Below are 12,050 nucleotides of genomic sequence, written 5' to 3' on the forward strand. Positions count from 1 at the left end.
CTTAATCCCTATCCTGACGTTTATATGTATGGCGATACTTAACATAACCCAGTGAAGTTAAGTACATCAACTTTATATAAATATAGAGACTTGACGGGTATTTTTTACTTTGGGTGTCTCAAGCACAGCCTTGCAATATTCGAGGATTATACTGGGAATTGTGAAATGGGGTGCAACGAGTTTTAGTGTGTAACGTGCCCCATTTTTACCTATCAATATTATAGCTCACGATTAGCTTTTATTGCGTAACGATAATTTTTCTTTAGCTATCTTTGGTATGCACATTTGGTTTTTGCTGATTTTGGTTGTTCATGATCCCGCTTTTCGCATAAAGGAAGGTGTGGTCGGGCCAAACCTCAAGATTAGGCCTTTAGAAGGAGCGGAACGTGGAAACGAAGGCTTCTTTCCGCACGCTTTAGAGCTCATTAGCAAAGAACCCGAGAATATTCAAACAGTACACGGTGAGTACTGGGTTTGAATGTTATTTATTCAATTAAAATTCGTCATGCTAGGATGCTTGCGGAAGTTTATAAGCGCTAAAAGATTGTTGATTTTTTTAAGGCGAGCACATTCAAGCCAGGAATGACCAGGGGACGAGGCGTGTCATTAACGTAGGTAAGTGCCGATGTTTCAGTTACACTTCGTTATTTCGAAGAAAACAACCTGCGATCGCCCGACTTTAGATTTTTAGTTTTTACAAGTTTTTGTTTTGGTTGCAACTCATTTCTATTGGTAATTTCTGGCTTTTCAGATCGCCGAAAGGTCAAAGCGGTTCACCCTGAGATCCGTCTTGTGGTCGATCAGCCATTTGCTGCTGGTTTCAAAAGCCTAATAGCCATGGCTAGATACCTCATGATTGAGATCAATAGCCTGAGTGAAACGTTTACGTTTTTACAAAACGTTCTGTTGTATTTCTTTGGATGTTATTTTTACTTTTATGCATCCGCAAAACACTTGTACAACAGATCAGCAGTAGGTCCTGTTAGAAGAAGGATGTAAGCTCTACGCCAAAATTTAGTTGACTAATGAGAATTCTGAACAGGCTTCGTGCGTTTTTGGAAAGTTGGGGATCACCTTAAATAACAACTAAAAAAAAAACGGCACCTCCCAATCGAGCCAAATGTGCTACAAATAATAACGATGTTAAACAGCCGTTCTATCAGGAATGCTTGCGCACACGCAACAATAAACAGGGCATTTATATTAGGCGTAATGCTAAAACCCTCTTGCAATATTGGAGAGCGGTATGCATCACAATTCGTACATAGGGAGAGAGGGAATAAACATCTTTAATTTCGAGCTTAATGGTGCATGATCGTGAGAGCACCGGTGAGGGGCGTCCGCTAGTCCGGGATGCCCTGGTCCTTGCTGGCTGCTCGTGCCCACTATATCAGCATGCGCTGGGTCGAGAGGTCTAAGCTGGACAGCCGGTCCACCCACGGCTCGTACGTGGGACGGGAGTTGGGTTCGAGGGATGAGAATTGTTCGCACTCCCAGATCAAACGGTACAGGGTGGCTGGCTTGGGGCAAATATGGCAGGTGCTATAATATTGGGTGGCGTAGATATGGTGGTGAAGGGTACTGTGTGGGTAGGAGTTGGTCTGTAGCCGGAGAAGTGTGGTCGCTTCGGCTTCGGAAAGGTGGGAGTTTGGTGGAGGGAACCATTGACGCTCCTGTCTAAAGTGAGAGAGAATTTCCGCGTAGCCATTCAGTGTGTGTGGGGTCTTCTCCGTATGTTGGCTCTTTTCGGAAATGGCCATGAGGGTGTGCACTCGGGCAGCGGCGTGTGCCGCCTCACTTCTGTGGAGAGACTCGCGTCCAGGGGCCCAAACGATATGCATGTCGGGATGCTGCGGGATTGTATTAAGGATCTCGAGGGCGAAGGTTGATATGCGACCTAGCTGGTAGTTGCGGCATGCGACGTGCGAATTCGTAATGACTGTAATGTATTCGGTGTTTGTTGTGGCTGATAGGGCGATGGCTATTTCCTGAGCGGCCTTTGTAGCGGTGGTGCATATCGCGGCTGCTATGACTTCAGTTTTCTGGTGGTCGTTAACCTTGACTGTGTGGGCGGGTTTGCGGGTGTAGCGTGAGGCACTCGTGTAGCGTAGGTTCCCTGCATGGTTCTTCGGGGCCGCATCGACCCGTGCTTTGCGGCGTGTTTTTTCGTAAAGGGGGTGCATATACAGCGGCACGGGACCTACACAAATGTGTTGACGGATGTGGAGGGGGACACGTTGGGGCTGGTCTTTTTGGGCGATACTGGGTATCCGAGGCCTGTAAGGGTGTCTTCTCCGGTAGGTGGGAGCTTGAGACGGGTTGTTTGAGAACAACGATGAGCTTTGCGCAATTCTTCCGAAGTGTTGTGTACCGCTGGTTGTAGCAAATTGCGCGTGAATGTGAGGGGGGTAGGCCTCAGGCGAGTTTGTAGGCTTAGCGGATAAAAGTATTGACTTGTTCTTTTCGACAGATTCCAGCGCGAGGTATGGTGTACCCTAATTTAAACGACTAATCAGTATTGCTTGCGTCATTCTGATGGTGTTGTTTTCCTGTAGGCCGTAGCTCCAGTGGGCGATGCGTCGCATGGGGTGCGTGGGTGTTGTGAGGGTGCCCTTTAATGCAGGTAAAGTTTCAGAGCCGCTTCCGTTTTTTGGTATGTTGAGACCAAGTATGCGGAGGTTGGGGACTGTGGATACCGCGAGGTTATTAATTGTCACCTCCGGATCGGTGAGTGGGTCTGTTCGTTTTTTCTAAGTGCGCGCGCTGGGCATGAGGAGGGCGGATTTCTCTGGGGCGCATTCTAGACCACCAGATCGGGGGTATGTTCTAGTGATTTGTATAGCGTCCTAAAGTACGTCTTGTTGGGAGCCGGTGCAGCCGGTGGGGACCCACAAAGCGAAATTGTCAGCGTAAAGCGCATGGCGTAAATTGGGGATTGCTGCGAGGAGCGGCAGCAGATCTTTCATAGCTAAGTTGAATAGAATGATGAAACGATGGATCCTTGTGGGGATCCCTTGGGCGCCATTGGGCAAGGGTCAAAACGGAGATGCCCAATGCCTATCGTTGCCGCACGGTTGGTAAGAAAGTGAGCGATGTAGGAAAATGCACGTTCGCCGCGGTTTGTAGAGCCAAGACCTTGCAAGATAGGCTGGTGTGTTACGTTATAAAATGCCCCTGTGATGTCTAGGGTTAGTATTGATTATCTGCTCTGATTGTTCAGGGTATCCAGAACATCGTCTTTAATCTGAAGTAGGATATCCTGCGCCGATAAGTGGGGGCGAAAGCCGTACATTGTTAGGTGGAAAGTACCCGTTCCCTTCAATGTGGGGCAGGAGTCTGTTGCACACCATGGGCTCAAAAAGTTTTCTGACGCAGAAAGCCAGAGAGTTGGGACGGAGGGTCTTCGTAATCAGCGGTTTGTTGGGCTTGGGTATGAGGGTGATTTCGGCGTGCTTTTATTCTGGGAAAAATTCCAGCCTGCCAATGGGAGTTGAAAAATTCCAGAAGGTTTTCTGTGGCAACGTAATCAAGGTTGCGGAGGACCTTTTTAGGTATCTGGTCTGTTCATGAGGTGGTATGGTGGGTTAGATGGTGGATGGCTGGTTTGATTTCATTAACACATACGCAAAATCATAGGAGCGGGTGTGGGGGAGGCAGCAACAAACTGCAACAATTGCACAATGTACTTCTCCGCACTTTTTGTTGAAAAAAAGGGTGCCACTCTAGGAGGCACTAACGGGGTATCCATTAGGCTCGCCGCGTTAACATTGCTCTCGCAGTAAAAAGACCCTATAGCTATGCGTAGCAATATATGGGTGGCACGTACGGAACTGAAAACCTAAGACAGCGGTGAGAGCATTGTGAGAAGATGAAAGTCTTCTGTTTTATATCAATGGGTGCTGTTTAGGCTTTCCTACAGCCTTATTCCTTTAGCCCAAATATTGTCCACAGGCATGAAAAATTTGAACAATCTTGCTGTGTTCGACCCTTTTTTGAAAAGAATCCCAAAAATTGGCATCCTTTTTAGGAAATGCTGGGCCTTCCAGCGCTGCCTTACGCCAAGCTTTATTGAGGGGCGGTGCCCCGCAGGGAGACAATTGATGTTGATATCATACAAATACCAAAATGAGTGCTCTCATTGGCGTATCGTAATATAGCACGTAAAAAACAAGCAGGTACTTGGCGGTGCCGTTTGCGCCCTGTTAATTTTTCGTTTCGTTCTTGTCGTTTTTTGAGCCTATACCAGGGTTTTTATGGTTTATTAAAAGAAGATGCGAAATAAATCAATATATCAACTACTTTTCGCACTTTAAAGACAGATCAAAAATATTTCAAGCGCAGCCAATAGTGAAAACGACTTTTTTGCATTAGGAGAGCTTAGGTGTGACATGCCATGTGGCGCCTTGGCTTATTGCTTTATCGTACAGGCTTTTAATTGTAAATATTACTGACCGATCCTGGTCTGCGTGTAGCTCTGGAGAAAACAATAGGCATATTGCCCAGAAGTCGCGGAAATAGGAGCATTCAGGGCGCTATTGTAAATTACTGACACACAAGGATGACAATAATTTGTTCTTAGTCATATTTTAATGGCCGAATTGTTTTGACAATTATCCTGAATCTGCCTGATATTCTATGACATTCACTTTTCAGCCTTTATCCATCTTTTTGTGCCTTAATAGGTACATCTTTCACATATTCGTTTCATGACCCTTAGAGTTTCATACAATAACAAGTAGAGAGGAATCTGGCGCTGCGATCGTCCGCCGGAATAGACGTGATGGGTAGTTCTGGTCGAATTGGCGGTCGATGGCTTGCGGATGTTACTATAGATTCGATCGCGCAGACAGTTTCGTTTTCGTTTTGGACGTTCATGAAAGCATTTGACTACGCGGGTTGTGGATGAAGCGTTCAAAAATACGTTTCTTGTTGAACCTAACGCCGCACGCGGATTGATGCCTCCCTGAGGGCAACTGCTTTATAACGCAGAGGTTTGTTGCGAATCGGATGGCTTATCAATTTATTGCAGCACAGCGAGCACGAAAACACAAATGCTGGGGCTCTGTGCGGAAAAGTTGCCTACGAATCAGGAACTGCGGCGCTGCTCATTCGACAGAGGAACATTGATTGTAGGGTTTAAAGCGCCGACGCAACGCAGGCGATGAGGCGCGCCGTAGTGGAGGGCTCCGGATTAATTTTGAACACCTGGGGATCTTTAACGTGCGCCGGAATCTCGTACCCAAGGACGTTTTTGCTTTTCGCCTCCAGCAGAAAAGCGGCCGCCGCGGCGGGGAATAAAACCCGCGACCTCGTGCTCAGTAGCGCAACGCCTTAGCCACTGAGCCACCGCCGTGGGTGGCAGAGGAATATATTGTAGTATGACGGCGGTTAGGAATCGCTTGGAAAAGCCACACCTTTAGTAAACGCCGACTCCTGTGGCGCAGACCAGCAGTACTGGTAGCTGGTAGGAATACAGCTTGATAAATCAACAATTTATGTTAAAAGGACTTCAAATTAATCGGTTTCTTTTTTAAGAGTAGAAAACTTTTCTTAGTAATACAAACGACAAGCGCGAAAACTTTTACAGCAAGTTTTTAAAGAAGTCCCTGTCCTGCTGTAGTTGGCGGCAAATGGCAAACCAGCTCCACAAACCCCCTTGACTACACCCCTTAATTCGTTTATTGATTCCGTGTTCCCCATAAAAAAATACAAAAAAAAATTCCGGGAACGAAACCCGCTCTAGCCAAGCTATGGCAGGTTAACAACGAATAAAAAATAAATAAAAAGGAGCGTTAGCCCAAAGGTATTGTTTTTATGTAGAACCAAATTTGTAGATGAGAATAAAAATGATACTTAGCACCAAACCAAACTCTCCACGCTTACCCAAATCGCGGGCAGCAAGCTAATAGCGAACTGGTGAAGCACCAATGACAAACGTAAATCGGAATCAGTACAAATAAAACAGACACACTAAGGCAGCCCCGCACACTGCGAAAAGAAAAGGTAAACAGTGCAGATATTATGTGGCATCGCACAGTCCCGAAAAACGGCTTACAACGCTATATAGCTGACACCAGTAAACAAAAAAGTGGCACCTATGACTAGCTTTTCAAAGCATATCTCGCAACGGTTCAAAAGCGGAGAGAAACAGCGTGCTACTATATCCGTGTACACTGCATAAGAAAAAGACAGACAACAGTCACTGACTGTCGCGCTTGTACGGGAGAACTCCAGTGCCACAGCAAATCAGGATACGGTAGCTACCACAATGTGCTTAAATCACACTCTGCAGCCCCGCACACTGCACACACTATACTAGAAAATGCTGTTCATGTGGTATTGCAGCCCCGCACACTGCAAAGAACAAAAGCCAGTCACACTACGCACGAAAAAAAGAACTGAGCATATCACTCGCGGAAAAGTACCACTTGGCTCGGGGTGCTGGATATCTGTCACACTTCAGGCAGTGCCTTTGAAACAAACTCAACGAGTTCCGTTACGATTCTAACTGCTACACAGTCATTCAGTACTGTCCGTAAATAGGGTGCTTCCAGAGCTTTTCCTATTGCATTGTGGAGTCGTCGAATGCACACAACTGTTCTTGTACGGTCTTGTAAATAGTGAGAAATGCAAGGTGCGTCTTGACCACAGAAGCATCGACATGTTACCGTCAGTTGTAACCTACAAAAATAATCTGGGAACCGTCCATGTCCAGTGATCAACTGAGTTAGCTTTTTTGGTGGAGGAAAGAAGGAGGGAATGTCCAATACATTGGGTATCCATCTGTACAGTTCTGTGTCGGTATTTTCCGTCGACCACCTTCGCTGCCATTGCAGGCGGCCCTCTTTCGTTAATCGAGATCTCATCATGCGTTTGGACAGTTTACTGCGGGCATCTTCTCCTCTTATAAGCCACACTTGCCGCCACCATGTCCGCCAGCCAGCTTGTCACCCCAAAGAACTGAGTGTCCCGGTACGTGATAAAGATGAACAGAAACAACATTCGCGAGAAAAAGGATGGCTATTTTCAATTGGTGAACTACGGTGGATTGATTAACCAGGTTATCAAGGGAGGTTAGGACCGAGAGGTTGTCGGTGTAGATGTGAACCGGAGAAGAAGGTGGATTATCAAGTAAAAAGTGAAGTAGTTTGTTCGGGGCTAGTGCTTCTACGTCGAATGAAGAGGTTGGGGTAATGAGCCCGTAACGACGCACTGCTGTAATAGAATCAGGCCCAGACATGATAAAAAGCAAGCTCCATCTGACGTAGAAGTATGCGTACCATCTGTGTAGGCGTGTAGGCCAGGGATTCGCAATCTTTGTTTAGCATCGGCAGCATTAGGCGTCCCGCTGCTAATTCGAATCAATCTGGCTGGATGAGTGAGAGAGTCAAAGGGAAGGTTTACGTGGGATGTTACGCAATTAGGCGAGTTGAACGTGGTGGATTGCCGCTCAGAAAACAGGAGAAACATAAGTACTTGGATGGCTAGGTGTATGTCTACAGGTAACGTATTAGCTGTTACCTCTAGAGCAGCCTGTTCGTTTTGTCGTGTACGCTACTGTGACCGCAAACAGTGTAGATCTGAGAAGCGAGCATACTCTGTCCCGAAGCATGGAGTGTTGACTCGTATACCACCACGCAGGAGCGGCGTACAAAACGGCCGGCGTCCCAACCAAATGATGTAATAGGTGAAGATGCTGTCTATTTACAATGGTGTGCATATGACTGGAGCGTATCATGGAGACTGCAAGGTTTTCGACGACGGTTCTGAGGTGATTAACGTGAGCGACAAAGGTTAAATGGTTGTATAAAGCAACCCGAAGGAGCCTCATCTCAGGCACATATCGTATCTACGTCCCGTAAAGTCTCACTGTGTGACTTTTCGGCTCGATCCTCGTTCTCCTCCCGAAACCAGTAAACAGGAACATTTCGTCGGATTGATCCGAAGTTTGGCATTGTTGCTCGAAGTGGTAATTCTCTCCAAGGCTTGGCGAGCCGGTGTCTCAAGGTGCCTTCGCGTATGCCATTGTACGACAACGATCGTGTCATCCTCGTGAGCCTGAAGGTATACGTTATCAGGCATCGGAAGAGAGAGCAGACCATGGATATAAGCATTCCACAATAGCGGGCTTAAAGGTGAACCTCTCGGGCTTGCCTTTGTCGCTGCATGGGTAATACTTCCGGAGTGTGAAAGAAATGACAATGTTCCGCCCTCCAAAAAGGAATGCAATAGCCGGTATATATTGCTAGGGCACCGTTCCGAACGGGAGAAATATAGAAGCCCTAGATGCCAAATTGAGTCAAAGGCGCTGGCAAAGTCCAAAGATATGACCAAAGATAAATCTCCTTTATCCCTGCGTTCTTGCAGGGAGCGACGGAGATCCACAAAGGCAGTTGGGGTATTCTTCCCCTTAGTAAAACCATACGGGTGAGGATGGAGCAGACCAGATTGATAAAGGAAGAAGTATAAACTGGAATTTAGCATCCTCTCCAGCAGCTTCCCCAGCATAGATGTAACACAAATTGTCCAGTATTACGAGGGTTGACGTCGTGGCCTTCCAGGTTTTAAAAGGAACGAAACCCGGGTAATTTTCCCCTGGGACGGGAAGTGTTCAAGCTGAAGGCAGGTGTTAAATAGATTGAGGAAGAATGGGAGATGTGGGTAAATAATAGCTGAGTCATAAGAGTAGTAATACCGTCAAATCCAGTGGCTGAATTAGGGTTCAGGCAGCGGGCGGCTGTTCGTAATTCGGTTTGGGTGAAGTAGACATCTTGGTGATCCGTCTGATATGGTCTGTGGGCAACAAATGTGCGTAATGCCATGCGAGCCAAGGTATCACTATCCCTCGTATCCTCTGATATGAGCGTCTTTAGAAGAAGGTCGGCAGATTGTATGGTGCCAGTTGTAGAACTGCCGTGAGCTTGTAGAAGAGGGGGCAATACTGTTGGAACTGTATAGCGGCTAAATGGGGCTTCAAAGGGACGCCCGAATAAGCTTCTTCTTGTTTCCCATGAACACGCCTGTCTTGCTGCAGTGACCTTCGCTTCTTTTATGTGAATCCTGTAGTCACTTAAGGCTTTGTAATAGGAAAATTGAGATGAGCACGTTGAAGCGCATCCTTGCATCGCTGAAAATGCCGACGTAGAGCACGGAGTGCAGGCCTCTCCTTAAGAAGGGAATCGGTCCACCACATGTTTCCACTGTGTTTCTTTTTGGACGCTCCTGTACTTCTTTTTGACACGCTGAAACTTTGTATAAAATGTATGAAGTGCAGAATTGAGGGCTTCGGGCGTGGCAAAGCTTAGCGGATCGATATTGTGAAAGCAAGAATGACTTGTCAAGTGCTCAATCATGTAACGTGTAGCCGCTTTCGTTAGGCGTCTCTTATGAGGAAATGTAACTGACAGAGGGCTAAAAACTATTAAGCGATGGTCTGACAAAGAAGGCGTGTCATGGATTTCCCAATGATGACCACCTTCCCAAAAAGGGCCAAGCACCATCGTCAGGCCAATCCACGACTCTGCATACTGATTCAGAAATGTCGGCGGTGACGTGGGATCATTTAGTAGCTGCAGTCCACTGGCAAGCAAAAAATGTGCTAACTGCTGCCCACGAGTGTTTAATACGGTGCCACCCCTCAAGGGGTTTCGGGAATTGAAATGTCCTGCCAGTACCATATTGCCAATATTGTAGCGCTCGATAACATCCTTCAGTAAAGTGAGTATGTAATCTAGTGGAACGGACGGCGCAGCATATGTAGCAATGAAAAGCATAATGAATTCATTGTGTTGTATTTTAATTGCAACCACTTAAGGAGCAAAATAAACAGGAAAGACATCAAAGTTTCGTCGGGGCAATAAAATCATACAATGAGGAGCCTCCTGATTGAAAAACTTGAGGTAATGGTGAGGCATTCCTGTTACGGTTGACCCCCGGGCGTATGGATCAGAAATAAAAGCCACGTCAATGTGATGCGCATCGATGAAGTCAACTAATTGAGAAGTTGCAGTGCGCGTGTTGTTGAGGTTAGCTCTCAGGAAATTTAGTGGAGCCATAATAAATAAATGAAGTGAAATGGCTTGTGGAAGTACTTTAGGCAGTGGATGGAATGCAGAGAGCGGGCGTAGAAGGTAGGTCGTAAGTAGTTTTAGCTTTTAGTCTAGAGATTCGAAACGCAACCGTGAAGAAACAGGGCGCATTAAAAGCGTGGTCGAACCGCCGACCCGCTGCTCGAAATTCCCTGCACACCTATTTTTTCTGATCAGTCACTGGGCACTCTGCCGACGCATGAGAATCCGCACAATAGGCACAGCAAAGAATTTACGCATTGCCTCTTGTTGCGACATGTCCGTATGTGCAGCCCTTACCACAGGCAGCCACATGAAAGTTTTCTTTAATTGGACAAGAGGTCCAACCAACCAAGATTCATTCCCTGTCCTTCAATATTTTATAGACCGATGAAGATACTTCTACAATGTGCACATTATTACCAGACCGTTCTTTGAAATATGTACCACGCTTGAACTCTTGGTCAGGAATGTTGAGATCGTTTCTGGCATTGACGCTACTCCTTAGCAACGCAGGGAACTACTCTGGGGTCCATCCCAGATATCTTGATTGGAGGTAGGTGGTGGGCAGGTTGGGATGTCTTCAGTGCAGTCTTTAGGTGAGCATGGGACTCTGTCGCCCTTTGTAGGTTGCCTATTGAAGCTTGATCGGCTGATACGACTGTCAGACCAGAGCGTGTGGGGATGAGCTTTACGTGCTTCTCTCCGAATTCAGAGGGGTCATTTCCAAAAGTAGATTTGAGCTCGGCAGTAATCTCGGGGCCTGGGTTAACTGTAGGAAGGAGCGGAGCGAGGTGTAAAACGTAGTTTCAATTGTTCGTTTGAGTTGAAGGTCTAGCAGCAGCTTCATTGTCCGTATGAATAAATGAACGCGGCACAGGCAACGAGGAACTGCCGGAATGAATAGCCCCTTGTGAACTGCGTATGGCCTCCACATATTGCTTTGCGATGAGTGGGTAATCCTGGGGCTCGGAATTCTTGCGAAAAGAATTTAAAAGTTGAGTGCGTAGTTCCTTGATCTGGCCTTCAGAACGTGAGAGCCGCGTGCATAACACTATCATCCTGTGCTGCAAGAAAGTTTCGAGTACCTTCCTTCAGCCACTGACGGGTCTTTTGTTGCCTGGATCGTTTAAAATGGTCGATAGCTCTACAATGTCACTCCCAAAAAAGCGAGATACATCTTCCTCTGGTGTGGTTGATAAAGCCGTGATGTTCTGGCCATCCTGCAGCGTTTCTATTGACGATGGTTCGTGATGAAGATTATCCTGAATATCCTCTTCTTCATGACGTTGATAGATTTGGAGCTGCGTGCTTGAAGTGCGCTCCGGGCTAGCTGAGGTACGTATCGAGCTAGTAGGAGTGTGGCCTCTGGGATTGGCCAAATTGGGAGGGGTATGTACTCCGCTGCTTCCGAACTGTGTTCCTAGCATTCGTAGGAATGCGAGGCGCACTAGTGACGTAACACGTTGCAGAAAACATGCCAGCTCCTCACCAACGATAAGTAAGATAAAAAATCATGGCAGGTGATCGTGTAATTGCATTGGCTTGGCAGCAAGACATGTCTGCAAGCTGACGGTAGTCCTAACTGGTAAAAGCGTCCTGGAAGCACACAAGTTCGCATAAAAAGCAAGCGACCAGCTCACCAAGACTCCCACGTTGTTTACCAAACTGCTCCCACCCAAGACGAGAAGAGGAGAGAGTTGCAAACTCAAAAATATCTACACGATCACGGAGCCGACATAAATCACTGCTTCGTTTTCATCCTGCACAGTTTCAATTTCAATTGAAGCGTAAGCGCCGCCGCGGTGTTCCCGTTTCACTGGCACCAGCTTCCCCTCTTGTTAATATTGTATGTAACTCAATGGCACGACCACCCAATTTTACTGCAGCGGGGCTTGGAGCTACTAAGCAGCACGGGTATAGCCATCGAACGTATGCTAAAGGAGACGGTCCATCTCAGTACAAGAACTAAGGCATTGTGAA

The 12,050-nt window shown here is 46.8% G+C and overlaps 1 protein-coding gene across 1 annotated transcript in view; it reads left to right on the forward strand.

The window, feature by feature from the left end:
* LOC144142915 (venom metalloproteinase antarease-like TtrivMP_A) overlaps positions 1-12,050 on the forward strand; it is a 65,211-nt gene that overhangs the window by 12,526 nt on the left and 40,635 nt on the right. Inside the window, exons 4-5 of the mRNA XM_077674753.1 lie at positions 335-461; positions 562-611. Of these exons, the coding sequence (XP_077530879.1) occupies positions 335-461; positions 562-611 (177 nt within the window). The remainder of the gene's footprint in view (positions 1-334; positions 462-561; positions 612-12,050) is intronic.

This window comes from Haemaphysalis longicornis, unplaced genomic scaffold, assembly GCF_048455015.1.
Source record: "Haemaphysalis longicornis isolate Haplotype H1 unplaced genomic scaffold, Haemaphysalis longicornis Haplotype H1 scaffold_6, whole genome shotgun sequence".
Taxonomy (NCBI): domain Eukaryota; kingdom Metazoa; phylum Arthropoda; class Arachnida; order Ixodida; family Ixodidae; genus Haemaphysalis; species Haemaphysalis longicornis.